The following is a 27231-nucleotide window of genomic DNA, read 5'->3' as shown; positions in this document are numbered from 1 at the left end:
GAAGAGCTCATCAGCGTAACTTCGCCTTGGCCGTTTGCAAGGTGGGGGCTCGACTTTCTCGGCCCCTTCCCCCAGGGGTCAGGACAAGTTAAATTTCTCATAGTAGGGGTAGACTATTTCATAAAGTGGATCGAGGCAGAGCCCCTAGCCAATGCCACCACTCAAAGAAGCCGGAAATTCCTATATAGAAACATCGTCACAAGGTTCGGCGTTCCATATTCAATAACCACAGACAATGGCACTCAATTCACAGATGCAGGCTTCAGAAAACTAGTAGCCGACTTAAATATAAAGCATCAGTACACCTCCGTTGAACATCCACAAGCCAATGGACAGGCCAAAGCTGCCAACAAAGTCATATTGGCCGGGTTAAAACGGAGATTACAAGATGCAAAGGGAGCTTGGGCAGAAGAGCTTCCACAGGTCCTATGGGCATATCGAACGACGCCACATTCCACCACGAAGGAATCTCCCTTCCGGTTAGCATATGGAATAGAGGCAATGATTCCAGTAGAAATTGAGGAAGGATCGCCTAGAGTAGTTCATTACAATGAGGAAGCAAACTCCCAACTTCAGAGGGAAGAGCTCGACCTACTACATGAAATCCAAGAGAGAGCTCGAATCAGGGAAGAAGCTCTAAAGCGCCGAATGGCTTCCAGATATAATCAAAGGGTAGTGCCGAGAAGTTTCGCAGAAAACGATCTTATCCTAATCCGAAATGATATTGGAATAACTCAACCAGGAGAAGGAAAGCTGGCAACAAACTGGAAGGGACCCTACCGAGTTGTAGAAGTACTTGGGAAGGGCTACTACAGACTGTCCGATCTCGATGGACGAGAGCTTCCCAGATCATGGCACGCTTGCAACCTAAGAAGGTACTACAGTTAGGAAGGTAACAGATCTCATTATTGGATGCACTCTTTTTCCTGAAAAGGTTTTTTAATGAGGCACCAAGTTGAGACCCAGACACTATCCGACTTAAAGGGATGAAAAAATTCCCACATGTATATATTTGCACTTTCCTTTGAGTAAAATATATTTAGATATTCTACAAGATCTCAAGACGCATTAATCTGAAGTATTCATCATCCGATTATAAAAGCAACAGATCGGCAGAAAGTGAAAAAACAATTTTACTGCATGATCACGATAAAGATAACCGTCCGGTAAAGGTGAAAACGCGATTCACCCAAAAGATGATCTAACGATGACAACCACTTTCTACAAATTGGCAGAGATGAACACAGAATAATGTAAGAAGTTATCAAAGCAATCCAAAAAGAACCTGACGAGGTCTTACGGATAGCTAAAATAATAACTTAAAGACTGGCCGACGTCCAGAAGTCGGACCAAGTCAACCCAAGTTATAAGTAAACCCTGGAAAGAGGTCTGGCCAACCCTATTAAAGAGGATTACTTTAACTTAGAAGGGCTCGACCTAACAAAGTCAGCCCAAAATAAAAAGGTTATAAAAGTAATCCCTGAAAGAGACCTGACAAAAGTCCAAGAAAGAGGATTACAAAAATAACCTAGAAAGAGATCGACCTAACGAAGTCGATCCCCTACAAAATGAAAAGGTTATAAAAGCAATCCCTGAAAGAGACCTGACAAAGGTCCAAGAAAGGGGATTACAGAAATAACCCAGAAAGAGATCGACCTAGCGAAGTCGATCTCCTACAAACAAGTTATAAAAGAAATCCACGAGAAGAGACCTGACAAAGGTCTAAGAAAGAGGATTACAGAAATAACTTAAAAGGGGACCAGCGCAAAAGAACCACCGAGAAACAAGTTGGACCCATAAGTCACAACCTCAAAGGATCCAAGCTACAAACAATAAAACAAAGCAATCCGAGGAAGTCGAGATGCAAGATTTCAAGCATCAGTAGAAAACAGAAAAAATGCCAAGTCAAAAAACTACTTCTTTTACTCTATAAAAGTTATAAGGCCCGGAAGGCCACCAAAATCTACCGTGAAAGGATAGCGAGCAACCTTTTGTTTTTCAAAAAAGTAAAAAGTTGCTAAAGAAGCAACCAGGAAATGTCAGCAATTAAATAAAAAGTTTTAAAGCCCACAAGCCGGGCCAACTACATATCCAGAAAGAGATTAGCAAACATCAGGAGCCTTCTTGGCAGCATCAGGACAAGGAGAAGAAGGACGAGTATGAATTGGCACAGCATCCACAGTTCCATCCTCCTGGTTCAGAATTTGGCAATCCGAGTCAGGCGCAACCGAAAGAGCAAATGAGGTCGACACTTTGGCAGAGGACGCAGGGGGAGGAGCAACCTCATCATCATCATCCTCATCATCAGGGACAATCTTGCCATCCCTGATAATTTTATCCAGGCTAAAGGGGGTGAGATCGGCCTCGGGAGCAATGACCCGAACTTGCTCCTTGAAGTTCTCGTAAGCAGCAGTCACGCTACCAACGAGATGACTTTGGAGCTCAGAATAATCTTCCCGGACATTGTCGAGCTCCCCCCTCAGGCGCATCATCTCCCGATAGGATGTAACGTAACTATCCTTATGCATCAAGGCTGTGTCCTCAGCCAACCTTAAAGAAGCTGCCAGTGATTGAGAACTCGCCTTCTCGTTCTCTAAGTCCTTCTCCAGCTTGGCTACCTTTATCTCAAGTTCCTCCTTCAACTCCTTCATCCGATCAAACTCTTGTTTTGCCTCCTCCATAAACGCTTTAGTGGCATGGAGAGGGAGATTCTGAGCAGTCCGATATATGGCAGCCACCATATACGCCATCTTTACGTGATTTCGGGCCATAAATTTCAAGTGATGGAGGATGGACACATCATCCATGGAGAGGGCGCCATAGGGACCGATTTGCTGATCCACAAATTCAATGGCATTAAAATCAGGAGCATCGAGGTCGAAGGGCTCAGCTGTTTTTTGTTTTTTATTGGGAGGAACAACAGATGGAGCGACAGAAGTGGGGTGAGGATCCACCAAACGGACTCGGGGTGTAGGGATCACCTTCTTCACCCCAGGAGAACTCGGCACTGATGGCTTCTCGCGCACTTGGGAGGACCCTTCTCCTCCCGCCATTGCCGCAATATTTCTGGCAGCAGTCGCCCTCTGCACCCTCTTAAAAGCTTTCATGGATTCATTATTCTTCATTGCCTCTGAAAATAAAACAGAAATTAAGCTACAAGTCAGATAAGTCGGAAAGACAGCTACAAGCAACATAAACAGATAATAAAGAAAATACAAGATACCCAGTTTAGTTTGAAGAAGAGAAGGATTGGTCAGAAATTTCTTTGTGTCAAGATGGGGAGGATGACCCCAGCGTTCTTCCAAGACAGTCGCAAAAGCTCGCTCAGCCTCATCCAACATTTCCCACGCATATCTAGAGACCCTCACATCTTTTTGCCACTCCAAGGGAAAAGCAGGTTCGTCATTTTCATCCAAAAAAAAGGGCCGAGCTCCCTCAACAGCTCGGACCTTAAAAAAGTAGTTTTTAAAATCACGGAATGACTCGTCAAACATGGAAAAGACCTTCTCTCCCTAGGTGGAACCAAAGGAGACCTAAGCTGACTTCTTTTTTACCACACCGGGCTTAGTCAAGACAAACAGATAGAAAAAGAGAGATTGGGAAGCAGGAATACCAGAACCATTGCACAACAATTGGAAAATTTTTATGAAACCCCAAGAATTGGGGTGAAGTTGAGAAGGGGCAACATTACAGGATCATTAGAGGTCGGTTTCAAATTTTGTAAAAGGAAGGGTGATACCCAGCTGACCGAAGAAAAAATCATAAACATAAAAGAAAGGGCGATCATCAACAACCCGAGTAGAAAAGCAAACTCTCTCCTCAGAAGAGGGAGGGACAAGTTCATAATTCTTCTCATCACCAGGATTACTACAGACCCTATGAAACTGCCTAAGCTGCGCGCAAAACTCAGAATCAACTAAAGAGACACACATAAGAACCATCGAGTCCACCCAATCGGCCATGCCCTCGGGAACCTGGGAAGACATCTCTACAATGTTATTGCGAGAAGACATGAGGCCAACTAAATCCTACAATAAGAAAAGAAGAGTGGATTACTAACAAAACATCTCGGATGAAGGGCAAAACAACTCGACAGACGAACAAACAGGAAAGGAAAACCCCAAGACTCAAACCAAAGCCTTGGGGCATCCTTTGGAGCCAGTAACAAAACAAGGTATCAAGGAAAATCTACTTACGTCCCGGCATCTCACAAACAAGAATAGAAGATCTCAAACAGCAAGCATTTTTCATAGGAGAAAGACAAAACACAAACAAAACAGAAAGTCATCTTCCTACAGTCTATCAGCAAGAAACAACAGCAAACATACCAGGAAAAAATCGTCAAAGATGCAACCTTTTTTCAGAGTCAAACAAAATTATCATTCCAAAGCTTCAAGATCAAAAGCATTTCACAACATGCAAAGGCCTTAAAGGTATCAAGCAATAGGAAAAGCGAAAAAGACCATGCAAAAGACGAAGAAATTACGAGATGCACAGTGATCAGGCACAGCGAAAAGTAGAAAGATCCAAACTTTTCCCAACTAAAGATAAAAACTTTCTCAAAACAGACACAAAAATGGCGTAGAGGGAGAAAGAAAGAAGAACCAAAACCTGGGAAAATGAGAGAAAGCTGCAAAGAAAAACAGAAAAGCGGAAGGCAAAATTCAGAATCACCCCTTTCCCCCACGAAAAAGCAAAGTCACAAAGCAACATCGCTGGGCTGAAACGCGAAAGCTACAGGCAGAGGCTTCAGAAAAATCAAAGGAAAAAGTTGAAAGTGAGAAAGTAAAGGGAGAAGTTACGAAGAAGAAGCGAAGAAGAGAAACCGTTTTTGATTGAAAAATTCAAAATAAAAGCCAAGAAAGCAATTAAATGCCAATTAAATGCGGATATTAAAACCGCTTGCGTTCCCAAAAAAAAAAAGCGCTGATATAAAAGCGCGCGCTTTTAGGGAAAAACGTTCTACATTCAAAAGCTGCTACAAAAAGGAGTCGACAAAATGCTTAAGTTTGGCTTCGCTACGAGAAGGACTGAAGTCAAGGACTCGACCTCGACAAAGAAGACCGAGCTCAAGCAGGGGCACTGTTCATACCCTGGGTCGAGACATCCGACCTGGGATGATTGACGACAAAACGACCGACCTCTTTAGGTCAAGCGGACCGACTTCTTCTTAAAGAACTCGGCCAAATCGACAGGAAAGCCCATAAAGGGCCCAAGTAGAGGAACACAACCCAAATCCAAAGGCCGTCCAAGCCTATAGAGATAAGGGCGGTTCCCTTGAAGATAAGCTGACCTCAACTCAAAGATAAAGATAAGATAAGATAACTAACTTATCTTATCTAGAAAGGTCACTCTGCAACTACTATAAATACACTGGAGCACCCAGGTATAACTCATACTCTGATTCTACATAAAACCTGCTTAATACCTGTGCTAACTTAAGCATCGGAGTCTCTTGCAGGTACCCCCCACCCTCCGGTGACGAAGGATCAGCAGTGCAGCAAGTCCAGCAAGCAGTGCAGCAAGTCCAGCAAAGTCGGACACAACAGCTCCGGCTGCCACCGGCCAGCCGGACACGACATCTCCGACCAGTACGGAAGATCTCGTCCGAGATCGACCTCCAGTTTTAGGTAACCCTCGGAACACCCACCAATGAATTACATAAGTATTTCTATCTTATTTTATATTTTATTTATATTTTAATTATCAAAACATCATAACCATTTGAATCTGCCGGACTGAGATTTACAAGGATGACCATAGCTTGCTTCAAACAGACAATCTCCGTGGCATCGACCCTTACTCACGTAAGGTATTACTTTGACGATCCAGTACACTTGCTGGTCAGTTACACGAAATTGTGAAGAAGTCTTGAGACCGCGTTCTCCCACACCAAGTTTTTGGAGCTATAGCCAGGGAATGAATAATCACGATTTCGCGTACCAAGTTTTTGGCGCCGTTATCGAGGATTGTTCGAGTTTGGACAACTGACGGTTCATCTTGTTGCTCAGATTAGGTGATTTTATTTTATTTTTAAGCTTTTTATTTTCGAAAAAAATTCAAAAAAAATATAAATAAATTATTCTATGTCTTCAAAATTTTTAAGAACGAATTCTAGAGTTTTATGATGATCTTTTGAAGTTTGGCTGGCTGTGAAGCCATGTCTAATCTTTTGGACTGAGGTTTCAACTTATCATCACAAGAGCTTGTTGATCTCTATCAATCTTGTTGTTGAATGTAATGATCTGCTAAAGCTTGGCTGGCCATTGGCCATGTCTAGTGTTTTGGACCGAAGCTTTCACTGAAAGCTTGGCTGGCTAATAAGCCATGTCTAATTTCTGGACCAGAGTTTTAGACTAACATTGCACAATTCCTGGAATTCTCATTAAGAATTTTGAATTCCTTGTTTTCTTTTCCCAAATAATTTTCGAAAAAATCCAAAAAAATTAATAAAATCATAAAAACCAAAAAATTTTTTTGTGTTTCATCTTTGAGTAGAGTGTCAAATTTTAAGTTTGGTGTCAATTGCATATTTTTAATTTTCATTAAAATTTTCGAAAACTCATGCATGTGTTCTTCATAATCTTCAAGTTGTTCTTGATGATTTTCCTTATTTGATCTTTGCATTTTCTTGTTTTGTGTCTTTTCTTGTTTTTCATATGAATTTTCAATTTGTTAGTGTCTAAACATTGAAAATTTCTAAGTGTGGTGTCTTGCATGTGTTTCTTTTCTTAAAAATTTTCAAAAACATGTTCTTGATGTTCATCTTGACATTCAAAGTGTTCTTGCATATTTTTCTTTTTTTGATTCATAATTTTCATGTTTTGAGTCATTTTGTTGTTTTTCTCTTTCTTCATTGAAAATTCAAAAATCAAAAAAATATATTTCCCTTATTCTTCTCATAAATTTCGAATATTTGAGTTGACTTAGTCAAAAATTTATAAAAACTTAGTTGTTTCTTATGAGTCAAGTCAAATTTTCAATTTAAAAATCCTATCATTTCAAAACCTTTTCAAAAATCAAATCTTTTTCATTTTTCTTTCATTTTTTTCGAAATTTTAAAGATTGATTTTCAAAATATTTTTCTTATTTTTATATCATATTTTCCAAAATCTTTACTAACAATTAATGTGATTGATTCAAATTTTTAAGTTATTACTTGCCTATTAAGAAAGGTTCAATCTTTAATTTTAGAATCATATCTTTTTGTTTCTTGTTAGTCAAGTAATCAACTTTAATTTCAAAAAATCAAATCTTTTTAAATTTCTTTTTCAAATCTTTTTCAAAATAAATTTCAATCATATCTTTTTCAAAACTTAATTTCAAAATCTTTTCTAACTTCTTATCTTTTCAAAATTGATTTTCAAATCTTTTTCAATTAACTACTTGACTTTTTGTTTCATTTTAAAAATTCTTATCTTTTTCTTTAAAACTATCTAACTACTTTCCTCTCTCTGATTTTCGAAAATCACTAACCACTTTCTCAAAAATCTTTTTAATTAAATAATTTAATTAGTTTTCAAATTTTATTTTGTTTCTCTTTTTAATTTTCGTATTATAACTGATTTTTTTTAAATAAAAACAAAAATATTTTTCTTCTCTTTTTAATTATTTTCGAAAACCCTCCCTCTCATCTCTCTCTATTTATTTATTTATCTACTAACACTTCTCTTCTACTCATAATTTGAACCCCTTCTTCTTCTCTGTGTTCAAATTTTTCTCTTCTCATTCTTCTATTATTCTCTTCTTCTACTCACATAAAGGAATCTCTATACTGTGACATAGAGGATTCCATATTTTCTTTGTTCTCTTCTCTTTCATATGAGCAGGAACAAGGATAAAAGCATTCTTGTTGAAGCTGATCCTGAACCTGAAAGCACTCTTAAGAGGAAACTAAGATAAGCTAAAGCACAATACTCTGAAGAGGACCTAACTGAAATTTTTGAAACAGAGAAAACAGCTATGGCCGAACCCGACAACAACAATGCAAGGAAGGTGCTTGGTGATTTCACTACACCAACTTCCAATTTCTATGGAAGAAGTATCTCAATTCCTACCATTGGAGCAAACAACTTTGAGCTTAAGCCTCAATTAGTTTCTCTAATGCAACAGAATTGCAAGTTTCATCAACTTCCATTGGAAGATCTTCATCAGTTCTTAGCTGAATTCTCGCAAATCTGTGACACTGTCAAAACCAATGGAGTTGATCCCGAGGTCTACAGGCTTATGTTTTTCCCTTTTGCTGTAAGAGACAGAGCTAGAACATGGTTGGATTCACAACCTAAGGAAAGCCTAAACTCTTGGGAAAAGCTGGTCAGTGCTTTCCTGGCCAAATTCTTTCCACCTCAAAAGATGAGCAAGCTTAGAGTGGAAATCCAAACTTTCAGACAGAAGGAAGGTGAGTCCCTCTATGAAGCTTGGGAAAGATATAATCAATTGATCAAAAGGTGTCCTACTGACATGCTTCCAGAATGGAGCATCATATGTATATTCTATGATGGTCTGTCTGAGTTGTCAAAAATGTCATTGGACCATTCTATAGGAAGATCTCTTCATCTAAAAACCCCTGCAGAAGCTCAGGAACTCATTGAAATGGTTGCAAATAACCAGTTCATGTACACCTCGGAGAGGAGTCCCGTGAACAATGGGACGCCTCAGAAGAATGGAGTTTTGAAATTGATACTCTGAATGCCATATTGGCTCAGAACAAAATATTGACTCAGCAAGTCAATATAATTTCTCAGAGTCTAAATGGATTGCAAGTTGCATCCAACAGTACTAAAGAAGCATCTTCTGAAGAAGAAGCTTATGATCCTGAAAACCCTGCAATGGCAGAGGTGAATTACATGGGAGAACCTTATGGAAACACCTATAATCTTTCATGGGGAAATCATCCAAATTTCTCATGGAAGGACCAACAGAAGCCTCAACAAGGCTTCAATAATAATGGTGGAAGAAATAGGTTTAGCAATAGCAAGCCTTTTCCATCATCTTCTCAGCAACAGACAGAGAATTCTGAATAGAGCCATTCTGGCCTGGCAACCATAGTCTCTGATCTATCCAAGACCATACTAAGTTTCATGAATGAAACAAGGTCCTCCATTAGAAATTTGGAAACACAGGTGGGTCAGCTGAGTAATAAGATTACTGAAACTCCTCCCAGTACTCTCCCAAGCAATACAGAAGAAAATCCCAAGAGAGAGTGCAAGGCCATAACCATGACCAACATGGCCGAACCTGGAGAGAGTGAGGAGGACGTGAGTCCCAGTGAAAAAAGCCTCATAGGACGTCCTCTGGACAGAAAGGAGTTTCCCTTTGAGGAACCAAAGGAATCTGAGGCTCATACAGAGACCATAGAGATTCCATTGAACTTTCTTCTGCCATTCATGAGCTATGATGAATATTCTTCCTCTGAAGAGGATGAAGACATCACTGAAGAGCAAGTTGCTAAATATTTATGAGCAATCATGAAGCTGAATGCCAAGTTATTTGGTACTGAGACATGGGAGGATGACCCCCCTTGTTCACCAATGAACTGAATGCATTAATGAGGCAGACATTACCTCAGAAGAAACCGGATCCCGGAAAATTCTTCATAGCTTGTACCATAGGCACCATGACCTTTGAGAAGGCTCTATGTGACATGGGGTCAGGAATAAACCTCATGCCACTCTCTATAATGGAGAAACTGGGAATCTTTGAGGTACAAGCTGTAAGAATCTCACTAGAGATGGCAAACAAATCAATGAAACAGGCTTATGGACTAGTAGAGGACGTGCTAGTGAAGGCCTTTACACCCCTGCTGATTTCATAATCCTAGACATTGGGAAGGATGAGGATGAATCCATCATCCTTGGCAGACCCTTCCTAGCCACAGCAAAAGCTGTGATTGATGTTGACAGTGGAGAGTTGGTCCTTAAGTTGAATGAGGACTACCTTGTATTTAAGACTCAAGGTTCTCCTTCTGTAACCATGGAGAGGAAGCATGAAAAGCTTCTCTCAATACAGAGTCAAACAAAACCCCCACATTCAAACTCTAAGTTTGGTATTGGGAGGCCACAACCAAACTCTAAGTTTGGTGTTGAGAGGCCTCAACCCTTCTATGATTATCTGTGAGGCTCTATGAGAGCTCACTATCAAGCTATTGACATTAAAGAAGCGCTTATTGGGAGGAAACCCAATGTTATTTAATTATATCTATTTATTTTCCATTGTTATTTTATGTTTTCTTTAGGTTGATGATCATGTGAAGTCACAAAAACAACTAAAAAATCAAAAATAGAATGAAAAAAAGCATTAAAAATAGCTCACCCTGGAGGAAGAACTTACTGGCGTTTAAACGCCAGTAAGAGTAGCAGAATGTGCGTTAAACGCCCAGTCTGGCACCATTCTGGGCGTTTAACGCTAGAAATGGGCACCAGATTGGCGTTTAACGCCAGAAATAGGCACCAGACTCGTGTTTAACGCTAGAACAGGGCACCAAGTTGGCGTTAAACGCCAAGAAAGGGAGAAAAGCTGGCGTTAAACGCCAGAAACAAGCAGCAATCTGGCTTTTAACGCCAGAATTGCACTCTAAGGGCGTCTTGCATACCTAAATGGAGCAGGGATGTTAAAGTCCTTGACCCCTCAGGATCTGTGGACCCCTCAGGATCCCTTCCTTCCCCACCTCTTCTTCTCTCCTCTTCACACCTTTTCATAACACTCTTCCCCAAATACCCTTCACCTATCAAATCTTACCCTCTTCCCCAAATACCCTTCACCAATCACCTCATTCACTTTTCCCCAAAATACCACCTATCTTCAAATTCAAAACAATTTTTCCTTCCCAAACCCAACCCCAAATACACGAACCAAGCCATCCCCCACTCCTATATATACTCTTTATCACTCCTTCAATTTCACACATCACAAACACCTTATATCCCCTTGGCCGAACTCACCCTTACCCTCCATCTCCTCTATTTTCTTCTTCTTCTCCTTCATTCTTTCTTCTTTGCCTGAGGACGAGCAAACACTTTAAGTTTGGTGTGGTAAAAGCATTGCTTTTTATTTTTTCATAACCATTTATGGCACCTAAGGCCGGAGAAACCTCTAGAAAGAGGAAAGGGAAGGCAAAAGCTTCCACCTCTGAGTCATGAGAGATGGAGAGATTCATCTCAAAAGTCCATCAAGACCACTTCTATGAAGTTGTGGCCAAGAAGAAGGTGATCCTTGAGGTCCCTTTCAAGCCCAAAAAGAGTGAGTATCCGGAGATCCGACATGAGATTAGAAGAAGAGGATGGGAAGTTCTCTCCAATCCTATTCAACAAGTCAGAATCTTAATGGTTCAAGAGTTCTATGCAAACACATGGATCACTAGGAACCATGATCAAATTATGAACCCGAATCCAAAAAATTGGCTTACAATGGTTCGAGGGAAATACTTAGATTTCAGTCCGGAAAATGTAAGGTTGGCGTTCAACTTGCCAATGATGCAAGAAAATGCACGCCTCTACACTAGAAGGGTCAACTTTGATTAAAGGTTGGACCAAGTCCTCATGGACATATGTGTGGAAGGAGCTCAATGAAAAAGTGACTCAAGAGGCAAATCGGTTCTGAATCTCTGCTTTCCCCTTGTCTTCTTCTTCACGCACGCAAAGTTCCTCCAATGGCAAGCTGTGTGTTGGTGGATCACCGTTGGCTACCATCCGTCCTCTCAGTGAAAATGGTCCAGGTGCGCTGTCACCGCACGGCTAATCATCTGTCGGTTCTCACTCATGCTGGAATAAGATCCATTGATCCTTTTGCGTCTGTTACTACGCCCAACCATTGTGAGTTTGAAGCTCATCGTAGTCATTCAATCCCTGAATCCTACTCGGAATACCACAGACAAGGTTTAGACTTTTTATGATTCTCAAGAGTGCTGCCAATGGATTCTAGCTTATACCACGAAGATTCTGATTAAGGAATCCAAGAGTTACTCATTCAATCGAAGGTAGAATGGGAGTGGTTGTCAGGCACGCGTTCATAGATTGAGAATGGTGACGAGTGTCACGGATCATCACGTTCATCATATTAAAGTGCGAATGAACATCTTAAATAGAAACAAGCGTGTTTGAATAGAAAACAGAAATAATTGCATTAATTCATCGAGACACAGCAGAGCTCCTCACCCTCAACAATGGAGTTTAGAGACTCATGCCGTCAAAGAGTACAAAGTTCAGATCTAAAATGTCATGAGATGCAAAATAAATCTCTAAAAGTTGTTTAAATACTAAACTAGTAACCTAGGTTTACAGAAAATGAGTAAACTAAGATAGATAGTCCAGAAATACACTTCTGGGGCCCACTTGGTGTGTGCTGGGGCTGAGACTTGAGCTTTACACGTGCCTAGGCTGTTTCCAGAGTTAAACGCCAGGTTGTAACCTATTTCTGGCGTTTAACTCCAACTTGTAACCTGTTTCTGGCGTTTAACGCTAGAATGCAACATGGAACTGGCGTTGAATGCCAGTTTACGTCGTTTATCCTTGAGCAAAGTATGGACTATTATATATTTCTGGAAAGTCCTGGAAGTCTACTTTCCAACGCAATTGAGAGCGCACCATTTGGACTCATGTAGCTCCAGAAAATCCATTTTGAGTGAAGGGAGGTTAGAATCCAACAGCATCTGCAGTCCTTTTTCAGCCTGAATCAGATTTTTGCTCAGCTCCCTCTATTTCAGCCAGAAAATACCTGAAATCACAGAGAAACACACAAGCTCATATTAAAGTCCAGAAATATGAATTTTTCCTATAAACTAATAAAAATATACTAAAAACCAACTAAAAGATGCTAAAAACTACATGAAATTACCCTAAAAAAGTGTATAAAATATCCGCTCATCAATGATCTATAGTATCATGATTGGGTAGGAAGTGGAAGTTCATGAGATTATACCTCAAGAACTCTACAAGGTGGCTGACAAGTCCTCCACTTTGGCAAGGTTAGCCTTTCCTCACCTCGTTTGTCACCTCTACAATTCGGCTGGGATTGTCATAGAGGGAGACATCCTCATTGAAGAGGACAAGCCCATCACTAAAAAGAGGATGGAGCAAACAAGAGAGCCCACTCATGGACCTCAACAAGAGCATGAGGAAATTCCTTATCATGAAATCCCTGAGATGCCTCAAGGGATGCACTTTCCTCCACAAAACTATTGGGAGCAAATTAGCACCTCCATAAGAGAATTAAGTTCCAACATGGGACAACTAAGGGTGAAGCACCAAGAGAACTCCATCATTCTCCATGAGATTAGAGAAGATCAAAGAGCTATAAGGGAGGAGCAACAAAGGCAAGGAAGAGACATAAAGGAGCTCAAGAGCACCATTGGTTCTTCAAGAGGAAGAAGACGCCACCCTCACTAAGGTGGACCCGTTCCTTAGTCTCCTTGTCTATTTATTTTTTTCTGTTTTTGTTTTCTATGCTTTATGTTTATTTATGTTTGTGTATTTATTACATGATCATTAGTGTCTAGTGTCTATGCTTTAAAGCTATGAATGTCCTATGAATCCATCAACTTTCTTAAATAAAAAAATGTTCTAAATGCAAAAGAACAAGAAGTACATGAATTTTGAATTCATCCTTGAGATTAGTTTAATTATTTTGATGTGGTGACAATACTATCTGCTTTCTGAATGAATGCTTGAACAGTGCATTTTTTTATAGTGAAGTTTATGAATGTTAAAATTGTTGGCTCTTGAAAGAATAATGAAAAATGAGAAATGTTATTGATAATCTGAAAAATCATAAAATTGATTCTTGAAGCAAGAAAAAGCAGTGAAAAACAAGGCTTGTGAGAAAAAAATGGCAAAAATAAAAGAAAAAAAGAAAGAAAAAGAAAAAGCAAGCAGAAAAAGCCAATAGCTCTTTAAACCAAAAGGCAAGAGCAAAAAGCCGGTAACCCTTTAAACCAAAAGGCAAGGGTAAAAAGGATCCAAGGCTTTGAGCATTAATGGATAGGAGGGCCCAAAGGAATAAAATCCTGGCCTAAGCGGCTAAACCAAGCTGTCCCTAGCCATGTGCTTGTGGCGTGAAGGTGTCAAGTGAAAAGCTTGAGACTGAGCGGTTAAAGTCGTGATCCAAAGCAAAAAGAGTGTGCTTAAGAACCCTGGACACCTCTAATTGGGGACTCTAGCAAAGCTAAGTCACTATCTGAAAAGGTTCACCCAGTTATGTGTCTGTGGCATTTATGTATCCGATGGTAATACTGGAAAACAAAGTGCTTAGGGCCACGCCCAAGACTCATAAAGTAGCTGTGTTCAAGAATCAACATACTGAACTAGGAGAATCAATAACACTATCTAAATTCTGAGTTCCTATAGATGCCAATCATTCGGAACTTCAAAGGATAAAGTGAGATGCCAAAACTGTTCAGAGGCAAAAAGCTACTAGTCCCGCTCATCTAATTGGAGCTAAGTTTCATTGATATTTTGGAATTTATAGTATATTCTCTTCTTTTTATCCTATTTGATTTTCAGTTGCTTGGGGACAAGCAATAATTTAAGTTTGGTGTTGTGATGAGCGGATAATTTATACGCTTTTTGGCATTATTTTTAGGTAGTTTTTAGTAGGATCTAGCTACTTTCTAGTATATTTTTATTAGTTTTCAAGAAAAATTCACATTTCTAGACTTTACTATGAGTTTTTGTGTTTTTCTGTGATTTCAGGTATTTTCTGGCTGAAATTGAGGGACCTGAACAAAAATCTGATTCAGAGGCTGAAAAAGGACTACAGATGCTGTTGGATTCTGACCTCCCTGCACTCGAACTGGATTTTCTAGAGCTGCAAAAATCGAATTGGGGCAATCTCAATTGCGTTGGAAAGTAGACATCCTGGGCTTTCCAGCAATATATAATAGTCCATACTTTTCCCGAGTTTTGATAACGCAAACTGGCGTTTGAACGCCCACTTTCTACCCTATTCTGGCCAGAACTGGCATAAAAGCTAGAGTTAAACGCCCAAACTGGCACCAAAGCTGGCGTTTAACTCCAAGAAGAGTCTCTACACGTGAAAGCTTCAATGCTCAGACCAAGCACACACCAAGTGGGCCCCGGAAGTGGATTTCTGCACTATCTGCACTTAGTTACTCATTTTCTATACTAGTTTAGTATAAAAACTACTTTTAGTGATTTATTTCAAATCCTCAGTTCATTTTTGACACTCTCTTTGTATCACTTTTGATCTCTTGATCAAGTTTAGGGGGCCGGCCATTCGGCCATTCCTAGACCTTGTTCTTATGTATTTTCAACGGTAGAGTTTCTACACCCCATAGATTAAGGTGTAGAGCTCTGTTGTTCTTCATGAATTAATTCAAAGTACTATTGTTTTTCTATTCAACTCAAGCTTATTCTTATTCTAAGATATTCATTCGCACATAAGAACATGATGAATATGATGATCAAGTGACACTCATCACCATTCTCACTTATGAACGCGTGCCTGACAAACACTTCTGTTCTACATGAAAACAAGCTTGAATGCATATCTCTTGGATTCCTGGTCCATGCGTTTGATTGTCTCTCCTGACAACAGAGCCTTCAATTCCTTGAGATCAGAGTCTTCGTGGTATAAGCTAGAATCAATTGGCAGCATTCTTGAGATCCGGAAAGTCTAAACCTTGTCTGTGGTATTCCGAGTAGGATCTGGGAAGGGATGATTGTGATGAGCTTCAAACTCGCAAGTGTTGGGCGTAGTGACAGATGCAAAAGGATCAATGGATCCTATTCCAACATGAGTGAGAACCGACAGATCATTAGCCGTGCGGTGATAGCGCATTTGGACCATTTTCACTGAGAGGATAGACGGTAGCCATTGACAAGGGTGATCCCCCAACATACAACTTGCCATGGAAAGGAGTATGAATTATTGAATGAAGACAGTAGGAAAGCAGAGATTCATAAGCAACAATGAAATCCCACCAATGAATTACATAAGTATTTCTATCTTATTTTATATTTTATTTATATTTTAATTATCAAAACCTCATAACCATTTGAATCTGCCTGACTGAGATTTACAAGGATGACCATAGCTTGCTTCAAGCCGACAATCTCCGTGGGTCGACCCTTACTCATGTAATGTATTACTTGGACGACCCAGTGCACTTGCTGGTCAGTTACACGGAATTGTGAAGAAGTCTTGAGACAACGTTCTCCCACGCCATGTTTTTGGCGCTATAGCCAGGGAATGAATAATCACGATTTCGCGTACCAAGCACCCACTTGAATCTTAGACTCCTCCAAATTCGACCGTGCACCACTTGTGATTTGAACTTCTTTGACAATCAACACCCGATCTTTCACCATTCAACACTCCAAGAAGTACCTTAAGTTGGTGGTCCATCTCCAAGATAGCAAATTGATGTGGACCGATGAAGCTCTTTGAAGAAATTGTTACCCACTCAAATTGCCCTTGGGTAATCAATCTTGTAAACTCATACATGTATGCTTCCACTTCTTGGGTGATCACCCCTTCCTTACCACTCTTTTCTAGCTCTTCCCTTTCTCTTTCAAATTCAAGAGTGGAAGGTTCCTCAAGATCATTGAAGGGGTTGACCAAGGTGGACAAAAAATCATTGGTGATGCAATCTATTTCTTGATCAAACTCCCTCAACTCTCAATTTACCTCTTTCGGTTCACTAGTTCTACCTTCCTCATCTTTTTGCAATTCTAGGCCTACCTCTTCTTCTTTCCCTGGAGGCTCCATGTTTTCCTCCTCTCTACACTCCTTCGTTGCTCCTCCACATTCCTTAAGGGGAATGTCTTAATTGCTTGAGCGTAGTGAGGCTAAGCGGTTCACCGCTTCAGCTATGGTAGCTATGAAATCCCCTTGTATCCTTCGGAACCCTTCTTGATCTTGGAAGAATGCTTGAAGGTCTTGTTCTTCTTGGGGCAAGGGTTGTAAAACTTCATATTGAGGTGGACAAGGAGATTCAAAGGTTGGGAGAAAGGTTGTGTAGTTGGAAGGTGTGTTATGTGGGTGGGGATATTGAGGTGGTGTATAAGGGTATGGTGGTTCATATGGTTGATGGTAAGGTGTATAAGTATCTTGATTCCATGGAGGTGTATAGGGTGGTGCTTGAAGGTTTGGTGGTCGGAGGTTATGTATGTGGTATCCTTCATATCCTTGGGTTTGATATTCATATAGGGGAGGACTTGGGGAAGGATTTGGCTCGGTATAGTATGGGGAAGATTCCTCCTTCCTTCATCGCTTCTCCCATTCCTTGATTCAATCCCAACTTGAATTCATCATACCCTACAAAACAATCTCAACCAAGCTCCAAGCAACAAGGGTGATAGCTCATAGAGAAAATAGAAAATAAAAACTAAAGACATCAAGCGTCAAAAGAAACAAAATCCTAATTAATAACAAAAACAAGCAAACAACCCAAAAAGTATCTATTCACACTATTCACATATTTACAACAACCAAAATATAGCACTCATGACGCTAGATCCCCGGCAATGGCGCCAAAATTTGACGAATGAACAAATTGTAGGTTAGGATTTTCTCCAAATAGATGTTCGTTGCAAGTATAGCTCCGAACTAATAATTGGCCAACAATCAAATTATAATCCTAAAGATGTCACAATCAACACAAAATAACCGGGAGTTTTAAATCCCGGGTTGTCTTCCCTAGGAACTAATGCCAATAAGTGCACAATTTTGGTTGTGAGAATCAAAGGGGTTTTCAATGATTAGGAAGCAATAAAAAAATAAAATAATAAGACAAAATTGTAATTAATGAAGTGATAAAAGAACAAAAGAACTATGTATGTAATATAAACAAGTAAAACTATAAAGTGATTAAAAAGTGGTTCAAAACATAATTGAAACCTTGACTTGGGATGAATTATGGAATCCCTTCCTTGCCATAACCACAACTATGTTAATTATCATGAGTTAATCTTGCTTAATTTAACCCCAACCATCGAGAAGTAAGTCAAGCAAGCATAGTTGACCTTAATCCATAAGTCCTAACCAACTTACTAAACTAGTTGATAAAAGGTTAGCGTCAATGAAACAAGAGTCAACTAACTCCCCAAGAATTATAACTAAATGTCGGACATTATGACTCTAGTATCCTAGGAACTCAAACCACAAGCCAAAGTGAGAAAATCTACTCAAATCCTAAGGTTGGCATTTTCACAAACACCTTGTGTGCATAAAAACAAAACATAAGAAATTGCAAAGGAAAATAGAAAGCTATAACCAACTATGCACAAAATCAACATTAAACATCCAAACAAACATAAAGCAAGCAAGAAATAATAAATTCATCAATCAAAACTTCAAGAACTCAAAATTATAAATATTGACAAAGTGCTTGAACCAAAGAGAAATTGAAAGTAAAAGTGATGTAATTAAAGAGGAATTAAAGAGTACTTACAATTAAAGAAGCAAAATCCAAGATCAAACTTGCTATAAAATGCTACATGAAAACTACATAAACCCTAGGAGAGCTCTCTACTCTACATTATTCCTACTCTTAATTATCTATGCTAAAAATAAAGTCTAATTCCTAATGAAAGCTCTCTTTTCATATGTGTTGATATTCCCTTCATATAGCATCCAAATATAGCTTCCTAGCTGACGATCAGATTTTCTATCGGTAAAGAAATTCACAAATATATTATTGCGTTGTAAGTATAGTTTCTAAACCAACAGAGAATCCTTTCGTGCAAAAGTTTTGGTTGTCAAAAGTAACAAACCCCTTTAAAATTTATAACCGAAGTATTCAAACCTCGGGTCGTCTCTCAAGGAATTGCAGGGAGGTATGTTCTTATTATTGGTTATGAGTTTTGTAAATTGGGGGTTTTTGAAATAAGGAGCAAGTAATTTAAATAAAAAGAAAAATAAATTAATTATAAAATCTCTTGGCAAGGTATAAGAATTTGGAAGTCCTATCCTAGTTATCCTTATCGATGGTGATGAGAATTGAGTTTTAATGCCACTTAGTTAACCTTTACTAAAGCAAAAGAAAGTCAAGTGGACTAATTAATTTGATATTCAGGTCCTAGCCAATCCCTAAGAAAGGACTAGAGTTATTGGAATTCAATTCAATTAGCAAAAATAACAATTATCGATCACGATGAGTTTGATAACTCAAGTGTTACCAATTACTTAACCAAAGCCAAACGGAAGAAAATATCTAAATTAAATTAAAAGCATTCATAAATAGAATAAAACAATCATAAACTGAAATACCTCAAATAATATTAATTAAGAAAATCATAACATGAATGTAGCATAAGCCAATTTGGTAAAATAAGTAATTAACAAATAAAAGCATTAAAGTATCTGAAAGTAGAAGAGAAATATAAAGTTAAAAGAATATTGAACCTGTGACTGAAGATGAAATGAACTAAACTAATAGAAATCCTAAAATCCTAAATCCTAAGAGAGAGGAGAGAACCTCTCTGTCTAAAAACTACATCTAATCCTAAAATTATGAATATGAAAGCATGATCCGTCCTCCCTTTTGATTCCTCCATTCTCTGGCTTATATTCTATGTTTTTGGATTTAGAATTGGGCCGAAAAAGGGTCCAGAAATCGCTGGGGGCGTTTTCTGCAGATTCTGGTGCGTGGCGTCTGTCACGCGTTCGCGTCATCTAAGAGTTTTCCTTGTCACACGTTCGCTTCGGTCACGCGTACGCGTCATTTGCGTTCTGATCAAGGCACGCGTCCACGTCAGTCACTCGTTCACGTCGATGCCTTTTTGCGCTAGGCACGCGGCCGCGTCGTCCATGCGTTCGCGTCGTTGCCCCTTTTCTTCAAAACTCTATTTTTGTGCTTTCCTTCCATTTTTGTATGTTTCCTTTCTGTCTTCTAAGCCATTCCTGCCTTAGGAGATCTAAAAATACTTAACACACGAATCACGGCATCGAATGGTAATAAAGGGTAATTAAAATTAATATTTTTAAAGCATAGGAAACATGTTTTTCACATATATCACATAATAAGGAAGGGAAAGTAAAACCATGCAATTTACCTGAATAAGTGGGTGAAGGATTGAATAAATTACTTAAATTGAGCACAAAATACATCATAAAATATGGGTTTATCACCAGCCTTCCAAAATGGGCCAAGAGGCCTCAGAATTCGCAAAGCACGTGTTTCGTTAATGCAACCACGTGCAGGGACTTGTGCGTACGCACAGGTACTTGTGCGCATGCACACATGCAAATCCATTCTCTTGCGCACGCACGCAAGCTCGTGCGCACGCACACTTCGCTGTGTGTACTTTTCCTTGTTTTCTTCATGTTTTCTCCCTTGTATATGCTTTTTTCCACTTTTGGCTATCCATTCTTGCCTCCAAGGCCTGAAATCACTCAGTAAACATGTCATGGCATCGAATGGAATAAAAGTGGAATTAAATTGCTCATTTCAAGCATAAAATTGTATGTTTTCACATTTAGGATCAAATTGGAGACCAAAACACAAAAGTATGCTATTTTGGTGCTTAAGTGTGAGTTCATGTGCTAGAATCCATCCAAATTGAGTCAAAATATATAATCAAATATGGACTCATCACTATACAACTGAGGAGTGGTAGCACATTGGGAAAGGATAACAAGGATGCCAGCAAGGAAGAGACGGAGATTAAGGAAAATGATAAGGGAGATCAAAATAAGCACAATGAATCACATGCTCCAAGGAAAGGCAAGCAAGTCTCAGAGTCACAAACACAAGAGAAGAAAGAGAAAGTGAAGCCATATGTTCCTCAACTACCCTACCCTCAGAGATTGCACAAGGAGATGAAGGATCAACAATTCCCTAAGTTCTTGGAGATTTTCCGGAAATTGGAGATCAACATTCCACTAGCTGAAGCCTTGGAACAAATGCCACTTTATACAAAGTTTCTCAAAGAACTCATCACCAAAAAGAGGAGCTGGAAGGAGAAGGAAATTGTGATCCTTTGTAATCTAAAAAGGATTGCCACCCAAACTCCATGATCTAGGGAGTTTCCTCATATCATGTACCATTGGAAACATGACAATAGAGAGAGTTCTCTGTGACTTGGGTGCCAGCATAAATCTTATGCCTCTCTCCATGATGAAGAAATTGCTCATAGAGGAGGTGAAGCCTACAAGGATGTCACTACAGCTTGCTGATAGATCCCTTAATATACCTAATGGAGTGGTAGAAAATCTATTGGTGAAAGTTAGAGAGTTCATTTTCCCTTATGACTTTGTGATCCTAGATATGGAAGAGGAGGGAAATAACTCAATTTTCTTGGGAAGACCTTTTCTAGCCACAGCAAGAGCCATCATTGATGTAGAGAAAGGTGAAATAGTTCTCAGGGTACATAATGAACAAATGGTCATCAATGTCTTCAAGGCAATGTAATACCCCCTGATGACAAGTCATCTTAGCCTATTTTAACTAGCCTTTTTCTTTTGTTTTTAATTGAATTATGCACTTTCTTGAGCCATAAGCAAGCCAATTGGGTAGATTTTCATGTTTCCTTTGATTTAATCAACCATGTATGAATTCATGCTATTTCATGAGGTTTTATGCTAAAATTGTCACATATTATGAAAGAATGAATATCTCATGATTTTGAGCATAGCTTTGATGTGTTTGGTTGATTAATGATAGGTGAAGAAAGCTTGGAGAAAGGTTGAAGCAAAGAGGAATGGCTAGGAGTGAAGAGAGGAATAAGTGAAATTGAACCTGGAGGCATGAAGTTAGCCCCAACGTTAGCCCCCTAACTTGGAGGCTAACGTTGGGCATGAAGATTACTCCCTAGGCTCCCCACGTTTGAGCCAACGTTAGCCCCCTAACTTGGAGGCTAACGTTGGCACATGAATTCCTCCCTGGCCATCTAATGTTGGCACATGAAGACATAAGGGAGAGGGGCCAACGTTTGCGCCAACGTTAGCCCCCTAACTTGGAGGCTAACGTTGGAACTTGAGAAGATCTCCCCTGGGCACCAACGTTTGCGCCAAAGTTAGCCCGCTAACTTGGAGGCTATCAAACTCCAAGAGCAATCAACCAAGGCCTTTATCAACCCAATTCCATCAAGAGCAAGGGCCCAAATGATCATCACTCAAAGGCACAAGAAATAGATAAAATAGGAATTTCATTTAATTGTAATTTGTTTTTAATTTCATTTTCATTTCCATTTTGTAAAGCCTATATAAGGCATCATTTTCATATTTGTGGGGAGGCTGGCTCCACTAGGGAGCATTAGGATTAGAGAGCTCTCTCTTAGTTTACATTCTTGTCTTGAATCTCGAGTGGAGAATTGAAGAAATTCTGTTTCATTCTCCCTTTGAGATTTCTCTTTGTTTTGCTTGTCTGCATAATTTCAGAAATTGGGATTTGAATCAAAGTTTTCATTTACTGCGTCCATCTTCATTTCTTCTTCAATCTGTCTGCTGTTGAATCAAGGAAGGGCTTGAGATCTAGACTCGTTTTCTAGTCTCTTTGATTTCCTGAGATCTTCAATTTTATTTTGCAATTAAGCTGAGAATCTGAGCGTTCCTTACTTCACTACATTTCTTGCCCCTTAAGCTACTTGCCAATTTACTTTCTGCACTTTAATTCTCCTTGTCATTTACTTTCTGTTGGCTTCAATTGTCACTCAAATCACTCAATGTTAGCTTGACTAAACTAATCACCCACTAAAGTTGCTTGATCCATCAATCCCTGTGGGATCGACCTCACTCCCGTGAGTTTTTATTACTTGATACGACCCGGTACACTTGCCGGTTAGATTTGTGTGTTTTGGGAGAAATTTATTTTTCACCAAAATACTCATCACCCCCGTGAGAAAGAGAGCCATATGAGGGTGGAGATGATAGAAACATTGGTGGAAGAAGTGCTTGAGACAAGCCATCTTGAAGAACAAGAAGAAAAAACTCAAGATATTCAAGTTAAAGAGGAAAAAGGGAAGCAAGTGGTTAGAAGCTCACTTGAAGGAAAGAAAGAGGAGGTGCCAAAGCAAGAACTGAAGCCTCTACCTCCTTATCTCAAATACGCATTTCTTGGTAGGGAGGAAAATCTCCCAGTAATCATCAACTCTTCTTTGAGCACACAAGATGAAGAAAAGCTACTTGAGGTGTTAAAAACTCACAAAACTGCTCAAGGGTGGACAATTGATGACATCAAAGGCATAAGACCTACAATTTGCATGCATAAAATCCTGCTAGAGGAGGACTCACGGCCAGTGGTCCAACCTCAAAGGAGGCTCAATCCAACCATGAAAGAGGTGTTTCAAAAGAAGGTGATGAAGTTATAGAATGCTGGAATCATATACCCCATTTCTGACAGCTCCTGAGTGAGTCCACTCCAGGTGGTTGATGCGTGGCAGAAGTTAGACCAATTAAGAGATGATAATATAATAAAACAGCGTTGTGAGTATAGCTCTTAACCAGCGAAAATCTGCCTCATCAATTTAGAAAGGTTGTCACAAAAAGTTTAGAATAAAAATACTGGGAGTATGAGTCCCAGGTCGTCTCCCAACGAGTTGCTAGAAAGGATGCTAATTTATTAATCAGGAGTTTTCCAAGAGTTTTGAGAATTGATTAACAAAAAATAAACAATTATAATTTAGTGCAATGAAAATTAAAAGGAATTTATATTATTCAGATTAAAAAGCCTTGACTGGGGGAATGATTAATTGGAAGTTCTATCCTTGTTGGAATTCTCTCAAGTGTAGTATAAAGAGGTTGTTATTTTCACTTAGTTAACCGTTACTAAATAAAGGAAAGTCAAGTGATTGAGCTAACTCTTATTCGCAAATCCTAGTCTTCTCCCTTAGGAAGGTCTAGCGTTAGTAAATACAGAATTAGCCAACAACTTCCAATTTAACTAATTACTTGAGCATTCCAACTCAAGTGTCTCCTCTTAATCAACCCCATGTCAAGTAGGGAATCTACTCTATTGACATTGATACCATCTTGGTTATTGGGAGTTTGGAACAGAAAAGAGACATAATAATTCAAATAAAATAGAGATTAAGATTAATTAAAAGTAAAAGTAATCATTTGCATTAACAATCCATGAAAATAATCCAATTACCACTCTAAACAAGAATTAAGAATATGAAATAAATAAAAAGGCAAGTAAGGAAACAAACTAGAATAGTATCTTCAACGGAGGTGATGACTTTTCAATATCCAAAAGCGAAAGCAATAAACTATGAAACTATGAATGTAAACAGAACCTAGAGGAAGAGTAATTTCTCTCTCTAGAGTAATTTCTCCGTATGTGTTGAGTCTCTGCATGTTCTCTAGCTTTATTCTGGGTTTCTGGGCCGAAAACTGGGTCAAAATGCGGCCCGAAATTGCCCTCAGCATTTTCTGTTAATTTTGTAGATCGCGCAGGTGACGCGTACGTGTCATCCACGTGTGCGCGTCATTTGGCGAATTTCCTTGTCATGCGTGCGCGTCGTCCACGCGTGCGTGGTGTACGAAATTGTGATCCCTGGTAATGGCTCCAAAAATTTGGTGCTCTAATATTAATTCATAATTTGTCACAACTTCGATACAACTAACCAGCAAATGCACTGGGTCGTCCAAGTAATAAAACCTTACGTGAGTAAGGGTCGATCCCACGGAGATTGTCGGTATGAAGCAAGCTATGGTCATCTTGTAAATCTCAGTCAGGCGGATATTAAATGGTTATGGAGTTTTCGAATAATAATAGTAAATAAACAAAAAATAAAGATAGAAATACTTATGTAATTCATTGGTGAGAATTTCAGATAAGCGTATAGAGATGCTTTCGTTCCTCTGAACCTCTGCTTTCCTGCTGTCTTCATCCAACCAGTCCTACTTCTTTCCATGGCAAGCTTTATATAGGGCATCACCGTTGTCAATGGCTACATCCCATCCTCTCTGTAAAAAAGGTCCAAATGCTCTGTCACGGCACGGCTAATCATCTGAGGTTCTCGATCATACTGGAATAGGATTCACCCTCCTTTTGCGTCTGTCACTACGCCCAGCACTCGCGAGTTTGAAGTTCGTCACAGCCATCCCTTCCCAGATCCTACTCGGAATACCGCAGACAAGGTTTAGACTTTCCGGATCTCAAGAATGACCATCCATGGGTTCTAACTTATACCACGAAGTTACTAATATCTCGGACTTCGGTCCTCTGTATTAGATATCTAAGAGATACTCATTCTAGCTTGTTTGCATGTAGAACGGAAGTGTTTGTCAGGCACGCGTTCATAAGTGAGAATGATGATGAGTATCACATAATCATCACATTCATCATGTTCTTGGGTGCGAATGGATATCTTAGAAGTGTAATAAGTTGAATTGAATAGAAAACAGTAGTACTTTGCATTAAATCATGAGGAACAGCAGAGCTCCACACCTTAATCTATAGAGTGCAGAAACTCTACCGATGAAAATACATAAGTGATAATGGAGTTCATTGGTCTCGGCCCCAGAGGGGAACCAGAGTACCAAGACTGTGAATACAATGATAAAAAGTTCTATATATACTAGACTAGCTACTAGGGTTTACAGAAGTAAGTAATTGATGCATAAATCCACTTCCGGGGCCCACTTGGTGTGTGCTTGGGCTGAGCTTGAAGTTTACACGTGCAGAGGCTTCTTTTGGAGTTGAACACCAAGTTGTAACATGTTTTTGCCGTTCAACTCTGGTTTGTGACGTGTTTCTGGCGTTTAACTCTAGACTGCAGCGTAGAACTGGCGTTCAACGCCCTTTTGCGTCATCTAAACTCCGGCAAAGTATGGACTATTATATATTTCTGGAAAGCCCTGGATGTCTACTTTCCAACGCCGTTGCGAGCGCGCCATTTGGAGTTCTGTAGCTCCAAAAAATCCACTTTGAGTGCAGGGAGGTCAGAATCTAATAGCATCAGCAGTCCTTCTTCAACCTCTGAATCTGATTTTTGCTCAAGTCTCTCAATTTCAGCCAGAAAATACCTGAAATCACAGAAAAACACACAAACTCATATTAAAGTCCAGAAATGTGAATTTAACATAAAAACTAATAAAAACATTCCTAAAAGTAACTAGATCCTACTAAAAACATACTAAAAACAATGCCAAAAAGTATATAAATTATCCGCTCATCACAACACCAAACTTAAATTATTGCTTGTCCCCAAGCAACTAAAAATCAAATAGGATAAAAAGAAGAGAATATACTATAAATTCCAAACTATCAATGAAACATAGCTCCAATCAGATGAGCGGGACTTGTAGCTTTTTGCCTTTTGAATAGTTTTGGCATCTCACTTTATACATTGAGGTTCAGAATGATTGGCATCTATAGGAACTCAGAGTTCAGATAGTGTTATTGATTCTCCTAGTTTAGTATGTTGATTCTTGAACATAGCTACTTTATGAGTCTTGGCCGTGGCCCTAAGCACTTTGTTTTCCAGTATTACCACCGGATACATAAATGCCACAGACACATAATTGGGTGAACCTTTTCAGATTGTGACTCAGCTTTGCTAAAGTCCCCAATTAGAGGTGTCCAGGGTTCTTAAGAACACTCTTCTTTTGCTTTGGACCTTGACTTTAACCGCTCAGTCTCAAGTTTTCACTTGACACCTTCACACCACAAGCACATGGTTAGGGACAGCTTGGTTTAGCCGCTTAGGCCAGGATTTTATTCCTTTAGGCCCTCCTATCCACTGATGCTCAAAGCCTTGGGATCCTTTTTATTACCCTTGCCTTTTGGTTTTAAGGGCTATTGGCTTTTTGCTCTTGTCTTTTGGTTTTAAGAGCTTTTAGCTTTTTCTGCTTGCTTTTTCTTTTTCTTTTTCGTTCTCTCTTTTTTTTCGCTATTTTTTTTCTACAAGCTTTTGTATTCACTGCTTTTTCTTGCTTCAAGAATCATTTTTATGATATTTCAGATTATCAAATAACATTTCTCCTTTTCATCATTCTTTCAAGAGCCAACATATTTAACATTCATAAACAACAACTTCAAAAGACATATGCACTGTTCAAGCATTCATTCAGAAAATAAAAAGTATTGTCACCACATCAAGATAATTAAACTAGTTTCAAGGATGAATTCGAAACCATGTACTTCTTGTTCTTTTGTAATTAAAACATTTTTCATTCAAGAGAGGTGATGGATTCATATTCACTACTTTAAGGAATAGACACTTAGACACTAATGATCATGTAATAAAGACACAAACATAGATAAACATTTAACATAAGAAAACGAAAAACAGAAAGTTTAAGAACAAGGAATGAGTCCACCTTAGTGAT

General features: G+C 39.2%; 1 protein-coding gene across 1 annotated transcript; it reads left to right on the top strand.

Annotated features, from left to right (window-relative positions):
• On the top strand, window positions 21011-21367 carry LOC107636527. The gene has a single exon (XM_016340029.1). It carries the CDS (start codon window positions 21011-21013, stop codon window positions 21365-21367), a length of 357 nt encoding a protein of 118 aa, XP_016195515.1.

Source organism: Arachis ipaensis, chromosome B04 (assembly GCF_000816755.2).
Source record: "Arachis ipaensis cultivar K30076 chromosome B04, Araip1.1, whole genome shotgun sequence".
In the NCBI taxonomy this organism is placed as follows: Eukaryota; Viridiplantae; Streptophyta; class Magnoliopsida; order Fabales; family Fabaceae; genus Arachis; species Arachis ipaensis.
Note: the sequence above shows the minus strand (reverse complement) of the source record. Positions and strands in the feature narration are given on the sequence as shown.

What these genes read in the sequence shown, in the direction of transcription:
- LOC107636527 (XM_016340029.1), top strand. Translation starts at nt 21,011, where the DNA reads ATGACAATAGAGAGAGTTCTCTGTGACTTGGGTGCCAGCATAAATCTT.